We start from the raw sequence: 24,620 nt of genomic DNA, 5'->3' as shown, positions 1-24,620 counted from the left end.
CCCTGCTTTTTTGGGGGGTGTTAAATCTGGAAATAAAATCACAGTAATGCACTTTTTTTCTTGCCAAGGTAGCAAGCTTGGGGTTAATTCCCAACAAGCCTCTGTGGGAGGATGAGTCTCACTCGCTCCCAGCCTTCCTGTGAGCATGGAGCTGCCAGGCAGCGAGTTCCTGGAGGAACCTGCTCGGTTCCCCGGGGGTGAGCACATCTCTGTGGGAGAGGGAGAACATGATCTGCGTGTGAGCGAGGGCACAGACCCCTGCCCCGTGGCTGTGGGCAGTCGGGGTGCTTTTGGGGAAAACATCTGTCCCAGATGTGAGCTATTGTTCTTGCAAACCCTGCCGACTCGGGGGCTCACTCGAGGGGGGCTGATTGTGTTGGGATGGCAATTGTGAAGGAACAGCGTGTGTCCCACGGCTGGGAGGGGTCACTCTTTGTTAGGCCTCCCCAGGGCTCCTCCTCATGCTGCTGTGCCCTTGCCCGTGGGTGGGGGACACCAGCGAGGCCCTGGCCAGGCCCCTGAGACCCCGGGAGCCGGGGTGGCAGGAGCTTGGCAGCCATGGGCAGGGACACCCGGCGCTGACAGGGCTCTGGGATGGTTCCATCTGCCCCGGGCTGGCAGCCTCAGCCCAAGCCAGGGGAGTCATACTGCTCTTGGTATAACACACTGCTCTTGGTTTGCCTTGGCCCAGCCACCACTGTTATTTAGGAAATCAAATTGCCCCCTTCCAGAGGGCAGTGGGGTGAGTCCAGCAGCACCCAAACCAACTGAGATGGTGTGAAGCACAGGACTTGCTGTGGAGGCTTGAAGATGGACAAGGATGCTGAATGTTTGTGACTGTTGCCTCTTGAGGGCTGTGCTGGGGATGAGAGGCAGCTTTGGTTTTATATTTTTTTTTTTTCTGTTAATGTATGATTGTTACACTACAGAATTTCCCCAACAAATTATCTCATGTCCTTTTTATATCTGTGAGGAAGGCATTTTTAGAATACTAGCTTGTGCACTTTCTGCTCTGGCTGGGACACTCAGTTGCCTGGATCTAAAAAAAGTTGGAGGCTTGGGACTTGGTTTTACCCTTAAAAAAATGCATATAAAAAGCAAGTTGGAGATGTTTGGCTTGAACAGATTTCTTTTCTTCTGTCTCAATCCCTTTCCTTACCAATATCATGGTTATAAGATTTTGCCCTTCAGTGAGAAGTTTAGGGTGAATGTTTTGGATCTTGGACATTGCCATCATGGTGTAGAGTGCACAAGGAGGGGTTTATTGACCACAGGGCTGTGTGGTTCCTCTTGAGCAGTTAGCTTAATGCCCTGGGAGCATCATCCTTGCTCAGCAAATTGATCCACTGCCTGCCTGTTACAGCATCCTTATCCTGCCAGTGCCCAGGAATCTGAGCAGAAGTTACATACCAGGGACTGGAAGGGCATCACCCTGATCTTCTGCCACCCTTTTATTGCCTATGCTGCCCTGCTGGTGGATGGGGATGCCCACTGCAGCTGGCTGCAGGCTTGTCTGGCACCAGCAGAAATCCTTGCAGTGTTTGCGGTGCCTTTTCTGCCCTGCTTGTCAGTTTGAGGCTGGATGAAGAAGAGAGACTGGTTTTTTTTTCCCCTCCTTGTCAGTTTGGCTGTTTCTGGAGATGGCCTCAAGCTCAGGGTTCTGCCTTTTGCATCCATGCAGAAACCCATTTGTGGTCTGGCCCCTCTTTGCCAGCCATGCCTTCTGTCAGGACTAAGCTGCCTCCTGATACACCTCAGTTCAAAAGCCATAAGGCTTCCCTAAGCCAGGAACATTGTTGTAAGCAAAAAGTAAGATAACTGATTTACAGATCTGTTCTTGTAGCTTAGGTGGGACAAGGCTGATCTGTGCAACCTTAGGCAAAAAAAGACCTGTAAAACTTTGTTCTGGCCTGGGGTGTTTTTCCTCATTTTGCTTAGAAACAAACAATCCAGACAGAAAGGGAACCATCCCTGACTTTGTTTGGCTTGGAAGAGGCTCTAGAATAACTTGCCACCGTTGAGTTCTGCCTCCCAAAACCACACAGGGCTGCAAACACATTTCTCCTTTTCCCTTGCTGCTTCTTGCTTGCCCTCTCTCCCACACACTGTGTGACCCCTTGCCAAAGGAAGGTGAGTGCTCGCCCTGTGCTGTGGATAGCAAGTTCTCCCAGGCTGGTGGTGGGTGCTGGAGCTGGGATGCTGCCTCAGCTGGGCTTTGGAGGGCAAGGCTGGACCCCTCTCCTTCCCTGAGCTGCTGCCTCACTGCCTTTCTCTCAGGCAGAGCTCTTTTTCATTCCCTCCATGGTTCCAAACTGCAGCTTTAACTCATTCTTTTCAATTTTTTTTTACTAACTCCCTGCAACTACAGCTCTTTCCATGTTGTCAAGGATAATGTCTCAGAGAAGCTGTGGCTGCCCCGTCCCTGGAAATGTTTAAGGCCAGGCTGGACAGGGCTTGGAGCAACCTGGTCTAATGGAAAGTGTCCTTGCCAATGGCAGAGGGGTGGAATGAGATGGTCTTCCAGGTCATTTCCAACCTCAACCAACCCATGGTACTTGAACATGGAAGTGGGAGATGCATTACTGGGGTGGAAGCAGGTGGGGAGCCTGGAGTATTTGTCTCCTTTGCTTATTCCAGTGATGAGAACAACAGAAGAGGCAACAGTCTGTGGCTCTGAACTCTCTAATTGTATTTTTGAAGGAGAAGGTTAGAGGGATCAGGAGAACAGATGTCCCTTTGAAATTTGGGAATTTTCATGTTCTTGGGGATTTTTCTGCTTTATTCTAAGGGATCTTGCCAACCCTCCTGTACTGCACACCTGTCCTTGGATCTCCTCTTTGTGGTCACTGAACCCTCAGTTTGGTTTCACAGAGGTAAAAATCTTAGGTCTCTTTGTTCCTGCAGCCTCACAAAAAAGGCAGCCAGGAAGGAGCTGCTCCAATGGTGGGAAAAATGAGGAATAACTGCAGCCTTGTGCTTGGTAGACCTTGGAGAGCTTTTGGGGGTGATAACCCTTAATACATGCCCTAGTTGGAGCAGGGGGCCTTCAGTCAGTGGAATAAATATCAGGGTTTAGTCTGTCCATTGCTTCTTAGCAATTAGTGCATTCCTTTGGAGTTTGCTCCTGTTGATGTCTTTGATATATGTCAACCCCAGACAAACCAAGATTTCTGCCTGGGAATTTCCCTGAAGGAGCCTGTAGGTTGAGTTTAAACCCAAGAGTCTGAGGCACACATGTCTTCTGAGCTCCTAAGGAGTTGCCCTGTGAGCAATGGGTGCATCATCCATGAGAGATGGTCCATGCATGCTCCGCTCCCACCGTGGAAGCATCTGGGAGCCCGGCTGTTCTGAGAGCTCTGCATCATTGCCTGGTCTAATGAAAGACATCCCCAGACCCTCCTGGGGCTCAGATGGGCCATGTGCTTCAGGATGATCTCAGCCATGAGGAAATGGTAAGCCTCTCCGAGGAAGAGATGGCCGTGATTCACTCGGATAGAAATAGAAAAGCCAGGCACGCAAATGGAGACTCCCTATTGACCAGGTTCCTGCCATTTAAATGGGTTTTTACTACCTATTCCAGTATTCATTTGAAAATCACACACATTTACTCATACACACGACAATCAGATTGTTTTTAAGCCATTAAGGCCCATTGGGTCAATAACCAGTGTTTTCAAAAATCTATTAAATTCCCATTTCCGTGGAAATAGAGCTTTTACAATTGATCATGGCTACTGACTCCCATTAAAATAAACCCTAAATGCTATCAACTCCCCCAAGATGTAGAGCACTAAAAGACAGTTTGCCAGGCCAAATTTATCCCAGGGGAAAGTTGATGGCCCATTATGCTTAAGCAACATGAGAATTGTCATATAAGTCAGGAAGTTTATGGGACTTGCATGGATTTGTCTTCCCTGAGGGGTGAAAAGGAAGGTTCATGGGTTGAATCAGTAGTGCTAACATAAGCTCAAAGCCAGACTCCTGTAGGAGATTTTTGGGATCATTTAGCCTATTTTGAGTTAAATTTCAAGTGTGTGTAGAGTTTGGTTGTTTGGCAGAAACAAATTATGCTTTAGGGCTGAAGTGCTGTAAGAAACACTAGATTTGTGGACCAAGTGGTGGCACAGGGTTTCCTATGTTGCTTAACACTGCCCAGCAGAGGTGCTCCAGCCCTCTGATCACCTCTGTGGCCTCCTCTGGGCTCACCCTGACAGGACCACATTTTTGTCATCCTGGTAGCCCCAAATGCTGCAGCTCTGGACCACTGCAGGTGGGGTCTCACAAGAGCAGAGCGGAACGGGCAGTTTCCAGGACATGCACCAAGGCTGGGGGAAGAGCAGTGCAGAAGGAAGGGGTCCCACATCTTGGCTGGGCAGAGGAGCATGGGGAGCTTTGTGCCCCAGCTGTCCTTTCAGACTGGGGCTGTGCAGCTTGCCCTCTCTGGCAGCAGCAGCAGCAGCTCTCGGGCCGCAGGCTCGCCGCCGGCGTCAGCCTGAAGCTGCCGTGCCCCTTGGAGGCGAGGTCAGGCAGTCCCTGCAGAGCCAGAGGCCAGGCTTCCCTTGTTTGTCTCCCTTCATGCCTCCTTCAATCAGCTTCACTCTGCTCCCTCCCACAGCCCTGGATTTCTCTGCTGTGTGTGCCTGGCCCAGCGCTCCTCTTCCTCCTGCTGCTGTCTCCCCAAGACCTCTCCTGTTAGGGATGATGTCTGTGCTATGGGGCCGTGTCTTGATGCTTCCATGAGGCCTCTCATGGAAAAGACACCCCTTCCCCTCCAGCAGTGTGGTGGTGTTGGATGGTATTTGTGATGGGAATGGAGCAGGCAGTGGACTGGATTGGTCCTTTCCTCCCTAAGAGAGTTTAATTTGAGACAGGTGGAGAGGAATCGATGGGTTTGTGTTCCTGGATGAACTGCAGACAGTCATCCCTAGAACAAGTGTTGTGGGACTTTCTCTTGCAGTGGGTTCTGTGTCAGGCAGCAGAACCACTTGGGGTTATTGGTGGTTGGCCTTGGGGCTTTTTGCAGGACAGGACTGACTCCTCCAGGAGCTCAGGAGAGAATGACTACAGGTCTATCAAATAGCCACAACCATCAGCTTTTTGGTTTTGGGTTTTTTTTTTTTTTGGAAACTGAAAAGCAACTTGAACAAAATGCTGTCTGAGTCCCAGTGGGTATGTCTCAAAAACCTTATTTCCTCCAAAGGTATGCCAGGGCTGGTGGTAGCTCAGGGCTATCTGGGGAGCCTACACAGACACATGGAGATGTGCTGGGATTCCCAGCACAGCCATCCCCAGGGGCCCTTGGACAGGCTGTGGTGCCCATTATGTGCATGGCAGCAAGCAGCTGAGCGAGGCAGTGAGCCTGCCCTCAGGCCACAAATATCACAAACCCAGTGTTTTTCTGTGATCCCAGCATTTGATGCACATGTGCTCTCCGTTGGCACTGGTGTCCTGAGGGTGCCCACTATGGTGTGAGAACACAGCTGGGGGTTAACCTCTCCTGAGGCTTATTCTCTTGGATTCAGCTCTCATCCTCAGTTCAGACCCTAAAACATGAGTACCAACATGCAACCTGCCTTAAAACTGATCTCTGCCCTCTTGCCCTGTGTGTAAGCTGTCAACAGAGCTATAACAAGATCCAGAGAGGAAAGCAGCATGTGGCAGAGAAGCAAACAGTCTCTGGGCAGGCTGGTAGGGAGGAATTAACACAGCTTTCCTCTAAACCAGGTGTCCTGCTCTGATGCCAGAGGCAAAGACAACTCCTTGATGCCTGACTGTGGCTTTGCTCTGTGTTAAGGAGAACTTTGTATGGAAGTCAGCTGTGATGATTGTGGAAGTCCTGTCAAATGCCTCTGAGTCAGGATCAGAGGAGCTGTCTCCAAGGGACATATTACAGTAGGGATCTGCTATTGACCTCCAAACCAAGATGATAAGGCCAGCAAAGCAATATTTGAGTAATTTAAGCTCTGAGTCATCACAACTTTGTTCTTCTGGGTGACTTCAATTTCCCAGATATCTGTTGGTAGAATGATACAGCAGCTCACAGATCATCCATAAGTTTCCTGGAATGTGTAGAGGTCTGCTCCTCACACAAGTGTTGGATGTGCCAGCCAGGAATGAGGCACTGCTGGACTTGCTACTCACAAACCAATCATACCTGGCCTGTAAGAGCTTGGCTAGTGGTAGTCTTGCCTGCAGTGATCACAATATTGTGGATTTTGGATTCTGCTACAGTGCTGGTGGTTAGTGCTAAGACAAAGGTTTCAGATTTTTGAAGAGTAAATTGCAGCTGGCCCAAAGCTCAGTTAGGAGGGATTCACTTCCATGCAGGCTAAAGGGGTGAGTGCTAGGAGTTCTCAAGAGCACTCTCCTAGAACCACAAAAACAGTTCATCCCCTTTCAAGGTGAGAGAACCAGGTGGGAACAGGACTTTAGAGAGAGGACAACTCAATCAGTGTGTTTCCTTGTCATCCTTGTTCACCCTCTCAGACATCTCTGCAAGTCCCCTATCAGCTCTTTTCCAGTCCTTCTGGATCCAAGGTGGCATTTCCCTGCAAGTGTATTACATCCACTGAGTTTTATCTACGAATATTTGTATTTCTGCACACTTCCCTTTTGCTTTTTGCCCCCTGCTCTATATTCCTACATATTACTATATCCCATGCTTTTGGAGTTGGGACTTGCCACCTCCCCAGTGGTCTGTCATCCACCCAGTCCCACTGACACTTCAGCCCCCATCCAACTGCTGCCACCTTTGGTTTTTTTGGGTTTTTTTTTTGGCTTTTTTTGTCTTTATCTTGAGCTCTGCTCCACTACCATGTAGTCAAACGTGGAAAAAGGTTTGCGACCATACTGTAATTTTGTCCAGAGATGCACCTCAATTACACTGAGCTTCAGCTCCTCAGCAGATCTGCTTCTTCCTTCTTTTGCCCTTATTTCTGAAAGGATCTTTAACTCTTTGTTTTCACTGGAGTCAGCTTCATTTCAGGGCATTCCATTTCCCTGACAGCTATGATGCAGCAGTGTCTGCTGGTCAGTCCTGGTTTTCAATTCTTCATTCAAGACCTGTGTTCATCCCTCCATTTAAGTTGATCTGAATACACTCATTACAAGTTAAGGCCAAGTTTTCTCTCTCTCATCTGCTCTTTCATAATTTGTGCACTGCTTACCAAAACCAGGTCTAAAATAGCATTGCCTTTGGCTGATTCAGTGATGATTTAGTGAACAACCTTTTAGCCAACACTTCCAGGAATATCTGGGCCATGCCATTGTTAGCAGCACTTATTTTTCAGCCTATCTCAGGGCAAAATGCCCTGCAGGCTTTCTGGTCTAACACTGATGTTAATGTATTTCTTTCCCAAATCTGACCTCAAGGAGTTGTGTACTACCCTCTGATGTAACAGAGCTGTGTGCTAGCAATCTGCAGCCCTCTAGCTCCCTGTCCCCTGTAAATCTCTTGTGGAAGGGTCATAGCCTTGAACTACAATGTGTCTTTTTGATCCCATCTGCAGCTTTTGCCAGTACAGCTCTCTGACCCTTCAGCATCTCCTACTGCCTCAGTCCCATGCTCACACATGGAGATTGAGAGTTATCTCTGAATCCAACAGGAATGGCTCATACATGAGGGAGCCTCCTGATCCTGAAGGATTCTGTTTTGCCCTCCCACCCTCTTTGGCATCTACTCAGCCACCCATGCAAAACTTAAACTGTCCTGCTGGTGATGGCAGCTCTTCTACTCGTGCTGCCGGTGCCTCAGAGGTGGATTTTTCCAGCCATGTCCAAGAACTGTGTGATATCCTCATCCCTTGTGGACTCAAATGCTCTTTGGCTGGAGTCCAGCACCCAGTGAAGTTGATGAAAGGCTCCTGAGCACTACAGAGGGTATTATTCCAGCAGTGTTGTGCTTCCCGTGATCCCAGGGGAATGTCTGGCTCTTTCTCAGCCTTCCCTTCCCATCTTGCATGTGTTTTGTATCTGGCTGTGTTACCAAAGCCTGTCCAGATGAGAGTCATTTGGATGTTACTGCCTTGTCAAGTTGTCATGATGCTGGCAGAGAATGTTTGTGGTGTACCAGCAGCGTGCTGGACTGGAGTCAGAGCTCCCAGACATGGTCATGGGGATGCAAATAGGCTCACTAAGTACAGAAGGACTCAAAAACACAGCATCCCCCCAGCTGTGTTCATGCCAGAACTTTTGGGGCAGGTAAACCCAGAGTGTGAGGCATCTGCAATTACGAGAATGACCATCAGCCTCGTCTGGAAACAGAGCAGGTAACTCCTCATCCTCTGTGCCAGGGTCACACACAGAGGAGTGCTTTGGTGGGCCAAAATGGAAGATATCCACTTTGGCTCACCACCTAGAGAAGCATCTCCCTTCACAGATGAATTTAGAGAGTCTGTTCTCCCAAAATGTTCACACCATTTGGATCAGCACCTGTCTTTGTGGATTGAGCTGTGGTTCAGAGACAAGGTTGCTGTGTTTGTCATTAACCCTTTGCAGCCTTGGAGAAATGTTTTACCCCCACACTAAAAATGTTGTTGGCAGACTGGTGCTCATTTCTGGGAAGTCTGAGGGATTCCTCATTTGTCAAGCAGAGGTTTGGGGGAAAAGGGAGCCTCTCTGCTTGCAGGAAGTAGGAAGAGGAATTTCCTTGCAGTGGTTGAAAAACATGAAAGCAGTGCCAGGAATCCCCTGTGACTTCTTTAGGCTGTATGGTTAGCTGGAGCTGGCTGGGTCTCAAGTATTTTCCAGTTGTCCATGGAGGGCATTTGGACAGCTTCCACCCAACCCCACTCCCACATCCCCTCTGAAAGGTCTACAGGGAAAAGACTCCTATTTTTGAATTGCAGTGGAATTCCTGTGGCATTACATGCTGCACCCTTTGCGGTACCCAGAGAATTCAGTTTGATTTGTGGTACTGCAGGGGGTATGTGCTGGCCTTGCTTTTCATTTGGAGGTGCCATCTTTTGTGTCCTGCTCATCATGGCCACTGTGCCCCCAAGGCTTCCTGTTATGGTGTAGCTGTCACTAAAAAGTGCCACTCTTGCCCTTCTCCCACATCAGGCTTGTTTTACAGCTTGACTGTGTTTTGTGCTGGCAGATCCTCTCCTCTCTTCCACTTGCCCACCAGCAATGGTCCTGCTGTTGCTCCCAGAAATTTGTGCTGGAAAAGCTGCAACAGCTCTGTCTCTCCTGGGTGTATCAAGTCTTCTCCTTTGACCAAGCCAGCTCAGTGCCTGACTTACAACCAGGTTAGGAAGGTGTTGTCTCCCCTGTGGTCAGGACAAAAGGTTCCAAGGAAAAGCCTGAGAAAAGAATGTGACTTCTCCAGGGAGGTCTGGGATCACAGGTGGAGTATGATTTTTTCAACTGCTCAGAAAGGGAACTTTGGTTCTTTAGACTTTAATAAAGTAAGGTCTACTGCAGTAACAGTTTACCATGCAAATCTACTTTCATCTGATGACTTTTCTCCCTTGATATGAAGGGGTGACACAGGGAAGATGGAGCAGGACTCCAAGAAGACAATTGTCAGGAAGCAATGGACATAATTGGGAATGTAAGAAATTTGGATTAGACATTAGAAATTATTTTTAACTTGAGGATGCTTGGACACTAGAATAAATTGCCCAGAAAGTTTGGGAAACCTCTGTCCTTGAGGCTGTTGAGGCCCTAGATGACCTTGAACAGTGCAATCTAATTAGATTAGTTTTGAGCAGGGGGATCAGAATGACCTGTGGAGATCCTCTCAGTCTGCAGTGGAGTCTCTGATTATGCTGTTCTGTGGTGACAGTCACTAAAGCTGCTCCATCTTCTTTTCCTTTTTCCAGCAGCAAGAAGCATCACACGATGACAGCCCCTCATACAAGTAAAACAGGATACAGTGTGGTGCCTTAGTGTCAGGCCATCAAACAGTGCCATTCAGCAGAACTCTGAGCCAATAACCGCTGTTGTAAGGGAATCCACCATTTTTGGGCTCACCCCTTCAAATACCATCATTTTGGATGGTGCTCATTCCCATTCTCATGCCTAATAATGTCATTCCATAGCCTTCCCATCCCTAATCTTTCTCTACTGTTGCACATACTCTTCTTGCAAGCTTCACTCTTCCAGGGCTGCAAGTGCTCCCCCAGCTCCAGGTGGCATCACCACACAGCTGGCTTGGATGCCCTTGGAAAAACATTGACTTTGAATCTGTCAAACCTGATGTCCCATCTCTGTCTCTTTTGTCCTCTACCCTGTTCTTTGGGGTTGGTTTGTTTTCCTTCTTTCCTTCCTTCCAGCTGATAGCTGTACCTTCACGTACCCTTCTGTCCTTCCTTTGTGCTTCCATGTTGGGTTTCCCATCCTACTGTAAATATCATCTAGTTTGGAATACTCTAGTCTTGTAGGCATTGGAAAATGATTTGGGAAGCAGAGGAGGCTTTAGGCTGTTTGTGAAGACCAAAGGCTGCTCTGCCTTCACCTCGGTGAAAATCACAGAAGCACTGAAGGAGGTGGAGAGCCTGACCTTGGCAGGAAGCAAAAGGGTCAGATGCCAGTTGGATGCTCTTTGTCTAACCTAAGGATGCCAGCAGGAAATGTAGTTTGAGGGGAAGTGGAGTTGCCCATTCTAGAATTGTTCTGCTCACATCTTTGGGGATGTTAGCAGAATATTTGTGCTTTCTGTACCATAGCAGGTGAAATTGGGGTCCTTTCTTCTCCTTGCCTATCCAACCCATCTGAACAGCTGTCAGTGCTGGAACTGCTCCCTCTAACCCTTACACATCCCTGAACCATCCAGATCTCTCAATGGAGGACATTAGTTATTTATAATTAAGCCTTGACAAAAAATGTTGCTAATGTCAAGGGAATGGCAGGCGACAGCCAGAAAAACATCATGTCTCCAGAAGAGGGACTGCAGGAATATCCCTCTGAATAGGGCTGACGTCGGCTCTTGGAATTTGGACAGCCTGGAAGGCTTTGGGGCTATTTTTCCGAGATATCATAGGTCAGGAATTGATGCTATTTTTAAGTCTGTGTCCCCCGAGCAGCTTTGATGAGTGAAGGAGACTTTCTCTCCCCCTTCCCCACCCTTATGCTCTATTTCTATGAAATTTTTGCTTCTATTCCTTCCGAGTCATGCCACAAGTATGTCCTTCAGGTTTGTTTATCCTTCTCACTATCTGTTCCTCCCGGCCTGCTCCCGCCTTGGTTGGGTTGGAGGGGTGGCGTCAGCGTGGCGCGTGTCTGGGATGCTCAGGCCAGACATCACAGGCAAAGGATCGAGTTCTCCTAATTTGTCCTTTCCGGTTGGGAGAGTTTTCTCTCCACAAGCTGATGTGGCTGGGGAAAGTGTTCTGGGAATGCTGCTTTGTGGTGGGAGATCTCAGGGCCTGGTGAAGACAAGCTGGTCATCTCATCTCGCCACATAGCCCAGCCAAGATCTGTCTGAAGTCACTGAATCTTTGGAGCTCCTGGGAACATGGGTCAGATGCCTCCAGCCTGGGATGGTTTTTTGGGGCTCACTGGTAGGAGAGAGGCAGTCAGAAGACTCTGATTATCTGACACCTCCCAAGTCAGCAGTGGCTTTTGAAAGCCTCTGCTGTTTCAGGTCCAGGGAAATAGCCCTTGGGTTTTCCCAGCTCTGTTCCACATGCCACCCTGCTCTAGTTTATTTCTGGAATCCTTTATTTTTTTCATTTTTTTATTCTTCTCTTCAATTTGCTGTAGCAACTTTTTTCTTTCTAAACAAGCCTGTTGGTGTAACAGCTTGACTAGGGATCTTGCCATTTCAAACAAGAAAGGAAAAGGGTTTCCTTTCTCACTTCACATCTCAGATGAGAACGTGCCTTTTTCCCCTTAGCCCATCCTCAGCTTCATCTTCCTGTCTGTCATCCCATGTAATGAGGAATGCACTAATGGGCATCACTGCTAAAGGACACCACCAGAAGCAGCTTGTTCAAACAGAGCTGGTGTTCCTTCATGGTGAGCCCAGTGTACAGAAACAGCTGTGCTCCCTTCAGAATCTCTCCACACAGCTCAAAGGTGCCAGTTGCTCCTGGAAGCATGGGAATAAATGAAATGCTTTCTGCCACCTTAATGTTGCTGTTGGCCTCATGCTGCAGGTTTAGTCATTCTTATGACATATTTCCACAATGGTGTGTTTCCATCATCATTCCACAGTGATGTATTTAAAGCCTTTCCATGAGTTGTTTTTTTTTTCTTGCTCAGAATCTCTTAAATGAATGGCTTCACAAACTGTGGGCCAGGGTCTTCAAGTTTTAAAGACTTAGAGACAAGTCATAGAAATGTGGAGACAATGAGGTTTATGGCACAGATGGTGGAAATGGTAGTGCCTAATTTATAGAATCATAGAATATCCTAAGATGTAAGGGACCCACAAGGATCATTAAAGTCCGTTTAAAAGGGTACCTGGCATTTGCAGCACAGTCCAAGACCCTAAAATTCCATTGCTATTATTATTGGAATTATTATTGCTGATATTAGGTTAGACTTTGATTGTTTTGCATAGTTGAGGACATAAACTCCCTAAAGACCAGTGCTGGGATTGATGTTCTGGTGAATGTGATACAGTCTTTTGACCTGTGCAGAAACACTCACATAGAGGGAAGAGTGAAACCTAAATTTCCTGACTGCTACCCACCTCTCCTAGCCCATTACCTTCCTGTGGCCTTTAGAAATGGATGTCTTGGATATCACATTCCAGTGTTTTTTCAACTCTTTATTCCCAGCTCTGAAGACAGGAGGAGAGACAGCCAGCAGTGTTGTCAGGAGACTTTCCCCTCTAAACTTGCCCTTTGATGAATCTGGCTCCAGAGATTGCCGTCTTCTCATTAAGCTTATTTTGGGAAATCTTGCTTTTTCTCTGCTGGCTCCTGTAGACATCCCAAACCTCATCTGAAAGATCCAGATCATGAGCAGAGGGGGCAGTCTTCTCCAAGGTCCATTTTGAGCAGAGCTGCAAGAAAATTTTTTTAATTTTTTTTTTTTTTTTGAGCATGTTCCAAGATATCTTTTGCTCATACTCTTCCTTTGCAATTCCCTGGGATGTGTTTGGATGAGAGATGTGGCTGTGCACTGCTGGGACACCCTTGTTTTTACCACATACTGCCATCTCTGGCATACTGGTTTTCCTGGGGAAAGGGATAGAATGGAAGCCCAGAAAGGCTAGAGAAGCTGGAGAAGACACTTCTCAGCCCCAGCTGACAAACCCTCTCTGCTCTCAACAGTAAGGTGTGGTGTACATTCCTATCAGGGCAGCCCCTGAAAAACCCTTGTTAGAAGCAGTTGAGTTCTGGATTAATTCTTCTCTCCTTCCAACTCAAATTCTGCTTTTCTGATGACAAACCCCCTCTCTTTTCCCTAGCATGACAAACCTCTGCATTTCCTTCCTCATCTCATATTTTCTCCTCCTGTTTTATCATATTTTATCATTTATTCTCATATTTTGTGGGGCTTCTTTTGTTGCCATGGTTGGAAAAGCCTTGTCTGGGATGAGAACTCACCAACAAAGCTACTGTAATGAGCAAAACTTCTTCAGGTTTGCATGAGTGCCTTCCACCCACACCCAAACCCCTCACTACATGAACTTGCACCTTACAGAGCAGAGTTTGCAGTGTCACAGGACATCCTGTGGAAATGCTGAATATCTCAGTGCTTTAACACGCTCTCGGTTTCAGAGCTGAGGTTGTCTCCAGGTCTGGTCCAGACACTTTTCCCTCTGAAACAAGACTCACCAGTCCAGGTTCCTCATGTCAGGTTGCAGGAGACACTTGGCACTGTCAAAGCAGCCTGAGTTGGCACTGGTGCCAGCTTGGGTCTGGGAGGCATCCTGCACAATGCGGAATTTCAGGAGTCAGCCGGCCACTCTGGGCCACAAGGCCCCTGAACACCAATGCTCCTTTGTAGGATGTCTCTGGGTGGCTCCCACTTTTCCTCACTTTTTCTCCTCCCTCTCTTTGGAATGTGTGATGAATATTTCCTCTCTTTTGACATTTCAGGGCTTACATGAGCGTGAAGGAGCTGAAGGAGGCTCTGAAGCTGAACAGCACCCATTTCCTCAATATTTACTTTGCCAGTTCGGTGAGGGAAGAGTTGGCTGGTGCTGCCACATGGCCGTGGGACAAAGAGGCCCTCAGTCACCTGGGTAAGTAGCTTATCCCATTCCTGGGGTCTCAGAATTATTGGTTTTCTTCTCTCTTCCTCGACTTGGCAAATAGAGGTGGATGTGTTGTGCTTCAGCGTTGTGGATGTTTCATACGAAGGTCACAATAACAGGATTTGGGTGTACCAACAGCTGCTGCTGCAAGGAAAACAGCTGTCTATTCTCTGAATCCATGTGGGTAGGGTTGTGAGATTACCCACTGACAAGGGGCTTCAACATTGTTATGAGAAACTTTTGATGGTGAAGGTAGTGGGACTACAGTTTTACCATAAGAGCAGGCTCTGGAGAGAGTTCTACTCACATTTGGTTTCTCCTGAACGTTCAAGGTCTACCTTTTAGTATTCTGGAGACAGTGAATTTCACTCTGCAGTACATAATAGCAAACAGATACAAACCAGAAGTGTCAGTGTTCTCAGAGCTGGGATGGTAGATTTCAGCAACTCCAGGGCTGCCCAGGCAGCAGCCAGAACTGGCCACTTCCGAATCCAGCTGCAAGTGTGAGGATAACTATCAAATTTTACCATGTTTTTATAACTTGGCCTATTACCTGCTGGAGGCAAGGTTCTCCTTGGCCTCAGAGGATTCAGGGCGGACCCTTAAGGTCATCAGTCCTCGTAGGCTGCAAAAGAGCCAAAACGTCTACTGGTTCCCTAGAATGTGGTTGTTTTGTGCATTTCCTGCTATTTCTGTTGTTTCGCTTTTTCCTGCCTCTCCTAACACCTCTTCAGTTGTTGGAGTTTTCTGGCAAAGCCCTTTACATTTTGCAGTCAAAATGTCTAAAGTGTTTCTCAATAAGTAACTGGAAATAATTACTCCCGACACCTGCACAGCAGACCTAGACCTTCTGCTTTTACAAGTGCGTGATGTTCGACCCTGAAAAGTTTTATACTGCTGTTAAAGACCTGTTTCAAAGTTCCTTTGTGCCAGTTTCCCTCCCTCAATGAGTTTCAGGGCTGTTTTTTCGATAGCACATTGCTACAGCTGCTTGTTGAGGAAGGCAAATCTCCATGAAATTTATTCTTTCAGTTTTCAGAAAATCACTTCCAAGGCTCAGCTTGACAATCATCTGACTGCAGCAAGTGCTTCAGCCACACACATTCCCCTCAGACCTCTCCCAATGGCCTGCAAGCCGTTGTACAGAGGGGTAATTGGGGTGACTGGTCTCATCAAAAGCCTTCATTTAGCTCCAGTCTCTGAGCTTGTGTCCAGCCAGGGACATGAGAATGGCACCATCTGGAAATGCTGGATCAGGGCTTTAGCGTGGAGGTTCAGGGGAAAAGGGGAGTTGTCTTGACTCTGGTGCCAGAGCTGTGAAGTATGAAGCTGGATCTGAACTTCTTTGAGTCTCTGGCATGAGCTGAAGACTTTGGTTCAAGACTGTCCTTGGTTTTAGATTTAATGAGCTGGGAAGGGCGGGTGATGGACTCTGTTCTCCTTAACAGTGAGCTGCACCACATCATCATTTGCTTTGTACCATGCACAATGTACATTATTGTCCCACACAGGAGATACTCAGGACTGAGGAGGCCATGAATGTGTGGCTTTTGACAAAACCTCTCACTAGAGGCTAATGGAGAATCTGAGTGTAGATGTGAAAGGAAAGCAGTGAGTAAAGAGAAGGAAAAGCCTTGGGAGGAGTTAATGGCAGTTTGTGAAAAATTCCTGAGCTTAAGGACCTAGCTATGGCCAGGGGTGTAGACAGGTCTATACACAAGAGGGGTCTGTCTCCAAAAAGACAGACTCCTTTCCTTGTGCTAAATCTTGCTAATCTGTCTATCCTGACCTTAAAATATTAGGGTCAGCATACATCACCTGCACCCCTCATACCTGTCTGCTCCCATGGAGCAGAAATGCCATGCTGATTTTTCCCTACACACATACAGACCCTCCATTCTTTAGTTCTCACAGACCCTCCATGCTTTAGTTCTCTGCACTAATCAAACTGGTTCCTTGGCTTCTCTGAGAAGCCAAACTGCCTCTTGTCTGCAGAGTCTTGGTCGGATTTTGCTCTGTTTGTTTCTCTGAACTGCACTTTCTTAGATGTTTTCAGGAGAAGCATCATGAGACTATCTTCTCCAGCTGCCTTCCCCTCTGCTATTTTAATACTTTGCCACAGCCCAAAGATCACTAGATTTATTGTTCTCCATCATCTCCATCTCTAGAAGTGGTTTAATCTGCCACCTGGATTTTAATCTCCTTATAAACCATTTTTTCATGATCTTTGAGTGTGTTTTTCAGGAGGGTTGACTTCACTTTCCTGTTGGTGTCATCACCTTCTGGAAGTCTTCAGTGAGCTTTGTTTTTCATCCCCTTCTCTTCACAATGCTTCTTTGGGGCTACAAGAATTTACTTGACCATTCATATGCTGGTTACCTACAGTTCTATTGCTCTCCTCCAGACTTTTTTCCTGAGGAAATTTAATTTTCAGGCAGCCTTTCTGAAGGCTTGGGGATAGTTTACCAATAATACAGCCAACAACTACTTTCATTGAAGCATAAAAGACAATTACTGGCTTGGAGTGGCTGAAGTGGTCTATGAAATTTCTATAGACCATGTTTCAGCTGCTATGGAGCTCCCAGAGAAAGAAAACTTGCTGCCAGCAAGCAGCAGAGGTAGGTCTCAGGTCTGTTTGCACCACTCCCTGTGACTATACTGTCTGTCTCAGTCTTTCCACCATAATCACAGTGAGTTCCTCGCAAATTCAGATTTCTTGGAGTCTGGAATGAGTTTTCTGAGAACTTAGAAGTAAATATTTTTAACTACAAAGCAGAAGGAGTTGAAGAAATTCCTTTAAAAAAAAATCCTTAACTTTCTGTGGTGGAAAGCCTTGTTCAAAAAACCCAGTAATGTAATAATGCAGATGCTTTGAACTTCATGTGTAGCTGCATGTGAACTGCATAAACGTGGTCAAAAGGCAAGGGAATGGTGAACATTTGATGTTATAAATACTTTCTGTAGTTATATAAGCTGAGGCCAGCTCATATATCTGGCAGAGGTCAGTGGATGCTGAGGGAGGGCCAGCCCTCCCATCCGAGGTACCTTAGGCAATGGCATCTTCCTGTCTGACTAACTGTCATGCATTTGTTCCATTCACGGCTCTGACTCAGTGTTTGGGGAAGACTGGCCCTGCAATGCAGGTTCAGCGTTGTGGTTCACTGTTCAAAGGTCCTGTGGTTACTTGGGAATGTCCTCTGGGGTAGCCCTGACCTAGGAGCAGGTTGGCTTCTTTGGGTCTGGCATGGGCAGGAGTCCTTCAGCATTGCCACAGATCCTGGCCAGCAGCAGAGAATGTCCTGGGAGCAGGAGCTTCCAGGGCTGTGTGAGTAGAGGAGAAGCAGAGTCCACACCAGCACAAATCTGATGGGCCAGGCATCTCTTGTTGCTTTATCAGAGCAGCCTTGGGGACATTACCCGCTCTGCAGCTGGTAGGTCTGGCCTCTCTCCAGGCCAGACCTGACTCTTTCCCGGACTTGGTTGGGTGAGCTAGTCCAAAGAAGTCTCTGGTTCACCTGCCTTGCAGTACTGGACTCCCCTGATACCAGAGGGATATGGAAGTTTTTAGTTTTGTTGTGTGAATGCTGACCTTGTGAACCTCCTTAAGCTGATTCTCAGGCACTGAAGGCCCAGTTTAGCTGATTCCCAGGCACTGAAAGCCCAGTTTAGCTGATTCTCAGGCACTGAAAGCCCAGTTTAGCTGATTCCCAGGCACTGAAAGCCCAGTTTAGCCCTTTGCCCAGGGCAGGAGGAGGCAGAGGTGAGAAGGGAGTGCCTGATCTGCAGTGGAGAGAGAAGGGAGGGTGGTCCTGTTGGGATGTTATGAACACTTCCACATCTTGCCTTCACAGCCAGGATCCTGCAGAGGGGAAACAGAACTTCCTGGTCCAAAGCTGGGAGCACTCCCAGCTCATCAGGGAGCAGTGGGGACAGGGAATGAAGGGATAGGGATGTTCTGGAAGGCAGAGTTCTCAGGCTGTTTCTAATTCTGCCATTTAATTAGTTGTTAAAATGAGTACTAAAAATATGATCATCCTTGTGGAGTGTGGGGGAGGAATGGAATGGGGAAGCCAGCAGAGAGGAGGGGAGGGGACAGGGTACTGTGGCCTTGGCATCCCTCTCTTGTGACAGCTCTCTGCCCCCCTGTACTGGAATCCCATTTATTCCACCACATGGGAAGAGCATTTGGTTTCTGCAGGGAGGAGGGCTGGCTGCCTGGTCCCAGGATGCCCTGTGCCCCTGGTGCCCAGCCCTTTTCCCTGTGGTTACTGCTGCAGGATGCATGCAGGGCTTTCACGTCTCATTTACTTGTTTATGAACACTATTTTCTTTCTGTGTGCACATTCCTCCTTCCAGACCTTTGGGCAGGCAGCCCCCTGCCTTGCTCAGGCTTGGGTTTGGCTGTAGAGATGCCTTTTCTTTCTGTTCTCTCTTCTCTCATGCCCTGTTTTGATTGAAATGAGAAGCAGCTTTTCTTTTATGTGCCCACTGGGTTTCCCATCAATGGGATGCCCTTTGCTATCTATAGCATTTACTAGGGTGGTAATTGAGAGGGTGATGGCTTCCAGAAACCTAAGAGTTGACAGGACAGAACACGAAGGTCCCAGAAGGATTTTTCAGCCTCTGTGCCTTCTTGTCTGTCTCCAGGCAACTAAAGGGTCAAGAGCTGACTGATGGGATGCAAAGTCCTTTGCTCTCTTGTCTCACAACTAGGAAGAAAGGGAATGCAACTACTTTGTGTGACCCATCCTTTGCCTCGAGCCCTGGACAGAAGATCCACACTGTGGGAAGGAAGAGCAATAAACATGAATTTTGAGCTAAGAAATGGTGCCACTTGACAGGTCAGTGGTGCCTCTCAGCCCCTCCATGGGCCACACACGCAGGGTGCTCTGCAGAAGATGCCACCCTCATTTCTCCACCCCTTGTTGGAAGGGCTTGGAGAGAACTGCTCAGGGAGTCTCTGAAGGTCCCTTCCCAGCCCCCAGCTCAGTGTTCACCCAGTGTGGCTCCCCCATGGGAGTCACAGACCTGCTGGTGCCTTGCCAGGGACACTGTGGTCTGAAGAAAACCCTCTCTTGGAAAGAATGCCCTGCACTCGAGGACATGAGTGAACGGAGCTGATCCAGGAGCAGATTTCAAGCAGCCTGTGTGGCTGGAGACAGGATCACACTGTGGCCACCTGCCAGCTCTAACTTTGCTGGCAGGGCAGTGATCATCATCAGCAGAGATGCAGTAGCAGAGGCTCTGCCGTGAGGTAGCTGGCACAGTAAATCCTCCAGGGCCCTGCAAAGGAGGGAGCAAGCTGTGCTGGAGCCAACTATTCACCACACTGCCATCCAAGCTGTCTGGGTTAAAAGTAGTTGTGTAAAAACAGCCTCCTGAGGCATGGAGGGGTTGCCTGGAGTCAGCCTGGGCACATTCTGGGGTCTGCTTTTAGCACCCCTGTCTTGTTGATGCTTCCCAGCCCTTGCTCCTCCACTGTAAGGCAGTGTGGAAAAGTGGATGGAGTGTGAAAATGAGAAGAGAAAAAGGGGGGAAATGGCCAGTGAAAAACCTCAAAACAAGGAGAAAAATGAAGAGATTCCAAAGAAATTTTAATCTGGACAAAATAAAGGAGGCGAATAAAAGGAGGCCAGCAAATCAATTTTTTTGTTTGTTCTTGAGCACCTTCTGTGGACAGTTTCCTAGCAGTTGTGGTTCAGAGCCATCAGCACAGGGTGTGCATCCCAGGTCAGGAGCTGGAGATGCTGGCAATGAGCAAAGGGAAGGCTCTGTTCCACCTGGCTTTTGTCACTATCCTTGATCCTTGTTCTTCCCATCACAGATGGGTTCACAGGAAAGGAAAAACCACTTGCCCTGCAGCCACAGTTCAGCTTAGGGCAGCATGATCATGGCTCCTGTCCAGCTCTGTGCTGCTGCTCTCGGTATGAGGTGGCAGCTCTGGGGCAGTTTCTGGGGGACTTATCTGTGCCCATGCTCCAACATCTTTGACAGCTGAACCTGCACCAAAATGGCTTGGTGCCTCTTGTGTCCCCTTCAGTTAGGGGCTGGGGTACCCCAGTGAAGAGGAGTAGGTTTGTGATGGTTTGTGAGGATCTTATTGGGTTCATTTGCCCCTTGCTCACATGCAGACCCCTCTGAAGGGGAGGAAGAGATCTTCAGAAGATATGTCTTGGGAAATCCCACTCTAAAATACGCTGAATTTGGGTCAGGTTTGTGGTAGAAGCTTAGTGGATTTCAACAATACCTTATGAGAATTTTAGTTTACCCCACAGAGTCTGGTTTGGAGGTGGAAGCAATAAGTCATGGGTGATTTCTCAGCAGGGGCTGGGGGTAGTGCACCTCAATCTCCACGTGGATTTTGGCTGAATCTGACTTCTAGTTGGCACAGCTGAGTGTGTTGGGACATGGCTCATCACCTTATTGTCCTCACCTGCCATGGCAGCTGGCCTGCCTTAGACACCTGTCTGGGCCAGGGAAGGACTTCTGTCCTCTGCTTCAAAAGATGATCCCTGTAAAGGCACAGCATGGCTCGATGTGGTGCTCTGGCTCCAAACCTCCTGTGGAGCTGCGTGATCCAAAGCAGACACTGAATTCCAACTGTGCAAAAAGATGCAGAGGGTAGCAGTAGCTGAAATGATGGAAGATATTGAGGGGGAATAGAGTGGGAAGAAAAACCACCCACCCTGTTCCAACCCAAGAGGGCAAAGGAGCCTCTTCCTACCCTAATAGAGGCTGAGTATGTCCATCTTTGTGTGTCCATCTTTGGGTCTCCATCTGGCCCCTCATCTGTGGCCTGGAAGCACAATGAGTGGAGTTTTACCTCTCACAGGTGAGTAGTGACAGATGTCCCCTGTCCCTTTCTTGCAATGATGCTCTCTGTACTTGCAATTCCAGGTGGAGTTGTCCTCAACCCTGCTTACTACGGCATGCCTGGCCACACCAACACCATGATCCACGAGGTGGGGCACGTCCTGGGGCTCTACCACGTCTTCAAGGGAGTGAGCGAGAGGGAATCTTGTGATGATCCCTGTAGGGAGACCACCCCATCCATGGAGACAGGAGACCTCTGTGCTGACACTGCCCCCACCCCAAAGAATAAACTCTGTCGGGATCCAGACCCCACCAATGACACCTGTGGCCAGACACATTTCACAGGAACACCCTTCAACAACTACATGAGTTACACAGGTAATGGGTAATCCTTGCTGGGAGTCACAGGGCGTCACCTTCCTTAAAACTTGGGTTTCCCTCCATCAGTAGTGCCTTACCTCACTCCCTAACCAGCAGGGACCCTCCTGGTGGATTGGGATGTCAGGCAGTGCTTGCAGTAGCTGCTTAACCTCTTTCTTCCCTCTGGCTATTTCTATCCATCCCTCTCTTCCTGCCAGTGGGGCGCTGGGCATGCAGCAAGGCTGCTCTTGTCCGTTGTGTGTCTTTGTTCTCCAGTCCTGAAGCTGCTGCTGTCGTTATTGTTGTTATTATTATTATTAGTTATTTATTGTTATTGTTAATTATTGACCTCCTGACCCCTTTTGGCGTGGTTCCCAAGGCATGCCCAGGGGGCTGGCGTTTCCCCTGCCATGCCAGGAGTAGCAAAGCCGCAGGAACAGTTCATGCCCCAGGCTGACCCTCCTGCGGTGGCTCTGCCCAGGTGCGGGTGCCGGGACCTGGAGCCGCTGTGGCAGTGCCATCTTGTGGCTTTGGGGACACACGACACCAGAGAGCCCCGGCAGCACAGCAGCCCTCCCTAGAAGTCCCCGAAAAAGTTTATCCAGGAGCAAAGGGCGCACATTGCCGTGCCCTAACCCTCAGCCCTCTCTCTCGTCCCCAGATGATGAGTGCACCAACAGCTTCACGCCCAACCAGGTGGCCCGCATGCACTGCTACCTGGACCTGGTGTACCAGCGCTGGGGACACAGCAGGAAGCCAGCGCCCATCCCGATCCCCCCCATGGTCACCGGGCAGACTCAGCACTCCCTCAGCATCTACTGGCTGCCTCCCATCAGCGGCATACTCCACGAGAGGTGAGGCGCCGTGCTCCTGGGCTTGCACAGCAAGGGACACGGGGTCTCTGTGCTCCCCTTCCCACCCTGCAGAGCCCTGGGCCACCAGAGCCAGGCTGCTGCCACATGGCCCCCTGGCACATGGGCTCTCCTGCGAGCTTCCCGCTCTCGGGGTGCCGGGAGGGGAAGCCAGAGAGCATCAGCAGGCAAAGCCAGCCCGAAAACCCCAGAGTGCAATCAGGGGATGAAAAATGAGCTTCATTTAGCACTTATTGTATAAAGTAGCTATTTACCAGGAGGAAATGCAGCCTTGTGGTTAAGGCAGGGAGCTCGAACCGCAAGAGCTGGGTTTCGTTCCCAGCGCTGTCATGGGCTCGCAGAGCAGCTAACTGGGGGTAAGTCAGGAAACTTTTCAAGCCAGAGAAATGATGCCAAGGAACCAGAGCTGTTTGGCTGCTGAGGAGTGCACAGCCATGAGTGTTGGGTGGATGTCTGTCTTCTCCCCACTAAGGGAGCCACTAAGACCTGGAAACACCACCAGTGTCTCTATTCAGCAGCCCCTCTTACTAATAGATTTCAGTTTCCACCAGGTTTTAAGTGGTGAGACTTTATTTTTAGGGGCTTTTTTTTTGCTTATGGGATCATAAGCATGTACCTAAAGAGCTTTTGAACTTGTTTTGAAGCTGCTTCATAAAGCTGTCTTTTATAATTAAAAGGAAAATGCTGTTTGATGGCAGCTGGGGCACTCTTGGGTCAGTGTTTGCTGACTTTTCAAAGAATGGATGCTCTCCACAATGGCCCTTTTGCTCAGGAGTAACAAGACGTGCATGTCACCCCACAGACAGGAGAGGCTCTGAGTGCTGGGCAGCCTCGAGTCATCCAGATAAACTGCTTTGTTGGGGAAAGAAGTGATTTGGGAGCAGGAAAACATGGGTCTAGAAGGGAGGCCCCTTGGAACCATCCCAAGTTGTCACTCATAACTGTCTCAGGGGCTGATCCATTGTGGCAGTCCTGAATCCCCTGAGAAGAACTGGTCAAGGAGGGTGGCTGAGGCTGGCCCTTATAATAGAAAAGTGCCTTTATCTTTTCTGGAGAGCATGGCAATTGATATTATTGTGACTGGTTTGTATTGCAATAATGCTGAAAGCCAAACCCTGACTCTGGGTTTAGCAGAGAGCACCTTATTTGCACCCACTCAAGTCCAGAGGCATTGCCCTGGGATGTGTGGGGTCTGTTAGCTCTGACTGGCAGGGATGGGATCCATCCAAGACTACCCAGAGAGCATGGAGAAGAGGAGAGATTAAATCCAGCCTGTCCCATGGGTGCTCATATTTCCCTGTCTTTGAAGAAGCTGATTGCAAGCAGGATGATACACCCAGGGAGATTGAGACCTTAGCTCTGCTTCTCCACCTCCCTGCCTGGTGGCACCTGGGCACACGTGTCTGGGGAGTTGCCTGTTCCTCCTTAGCCATGGCAGCGTGTGTGCTGTGCCAGCAGGGAGCAGGACAGGCTGTGTGACAGCTGTGCTGAGGATGGCACCTTCCGGCAGTACGTGCACGAGGCCTCTTCCCCCAGAGTCTGCGACTCCTCTGGCTACTGGACCCCAGAAGAAGCAGAAGGTAAATGTCTCCTCTCACATCCTGTCTGGGAGTCCCCAGGCAGAATCTTTCTGGTACAAGAAAAAGAATTTTTAAATTTTTTTCTTTTAGAGAATCAATTGTCTTCTGTAGTGCAGGAAGGATTTCTTGGTACCCAGGAAAAATCTGGTAATGGCCAGATGGCTTTGGACAAACTGACTGGCACCCCAGTATTACCCCAAATCATTGTTCAGGTGTTGTTGAAAGATGCTGACCAAAGGGAAAAGCACTTAACTGAAATCAGTCTTAAAATACAGATCTTGAGACCTCATTCAAAACCTCAGGGACATTCACAGACTTTAATGTCGTCTTGTTCACAGAGAGCAAGAGGAGCTCTGTGCTGAGTCCCACTGAGTCTGTGCCATTCCTCCCTAGCCAGGCCAACAGCAGCTGGGCATTACAGCTTCTCTTGTGCTGAGACCCAGATGTTGGTTTAGAGACCCACCTTGTGGGCACAGTGGTGACTTTCAGGGTGACACAGTTGCCATAGGAGCTGTTGGGCTTTCCTTGCTGCCTCAGCTCCTCCAAGAGCAGGGTAGAGGAGGCAGGAGAGCAGGGGAGCTGATCTTGGGAACTGTGTGAGGTGCATGTGCTGCTGCTGAACCATGCAGAGCCAGGGGAAGTGGTTCTGTGTGTCTGTGGTTATCACAAGGGCTGTTTGCTCTGATAAAAAGAGAGTTTGTGGGTTTCAGAAACTTTTAGACTTGTCTTATATGGGTGAAGGCTTTGAATTGGTGCTGTGCCCTAAGAAATGCTTTCAGTGGCTAATGAAGACAAAGGTATTTCTACTACAGAATGATAAATTCCAGTGATCCTTTCTGG

General features: G+C 48.6%; 1 protein-coding gene across 1 annotated transcript in view; it reads left to right on the top strand.

Annotated features, from left to right (window-relative positions):
- Nucleotides 1–24,620, top strand: part of PAPPA2 (pappalysin 2) — an 86,914-nt gene that overhangs the window by 13,207 nt on the left and 49,087 nt on the right. The window contains exons 3-6 of the mRNA XM_058808176.1: nucleotides 13,998–14,143; nucleotides 21,053–21,346; nucleotides 21,990–22,182; nucleotides 23,659–23,780. Of these exons, the coding sequence (XP_058664159.1) occupies nucleotides 13,998–14,143; nucleotides 21,053–21,346; nucleotides 21,990–22,182; nucleotides 23,659–23,780 (755 nt within the window). The remainder of the gene's footprint in view (nucleotides 1–13,997; nucleotides 14,144–21,052; nucleotides 21,347–21,989; nucleotides 22,183–23,658; nucleotides 23,781–24,620) is intronic.

Source organism: Ammospiza caudacuta, chromosome 7 (assembly GCF_027887145.1).
Source record: "Ammospiza caudacuta isolate bAmmCau1 chromosome 7, bAmmCau1.pri, whole genome shotgun sequence".
Taxonomy (NCBI): Eukaryota; Metazoa; Chordata; class Aves; order Passeriformes; family Passerellidae; genus Ammospiza; species Ammospiza caudacuta.
Note: the sequence above shows the minus strand (reverse complement) of the source record. Positions and strands in the feature narration are given on the sequence as shown.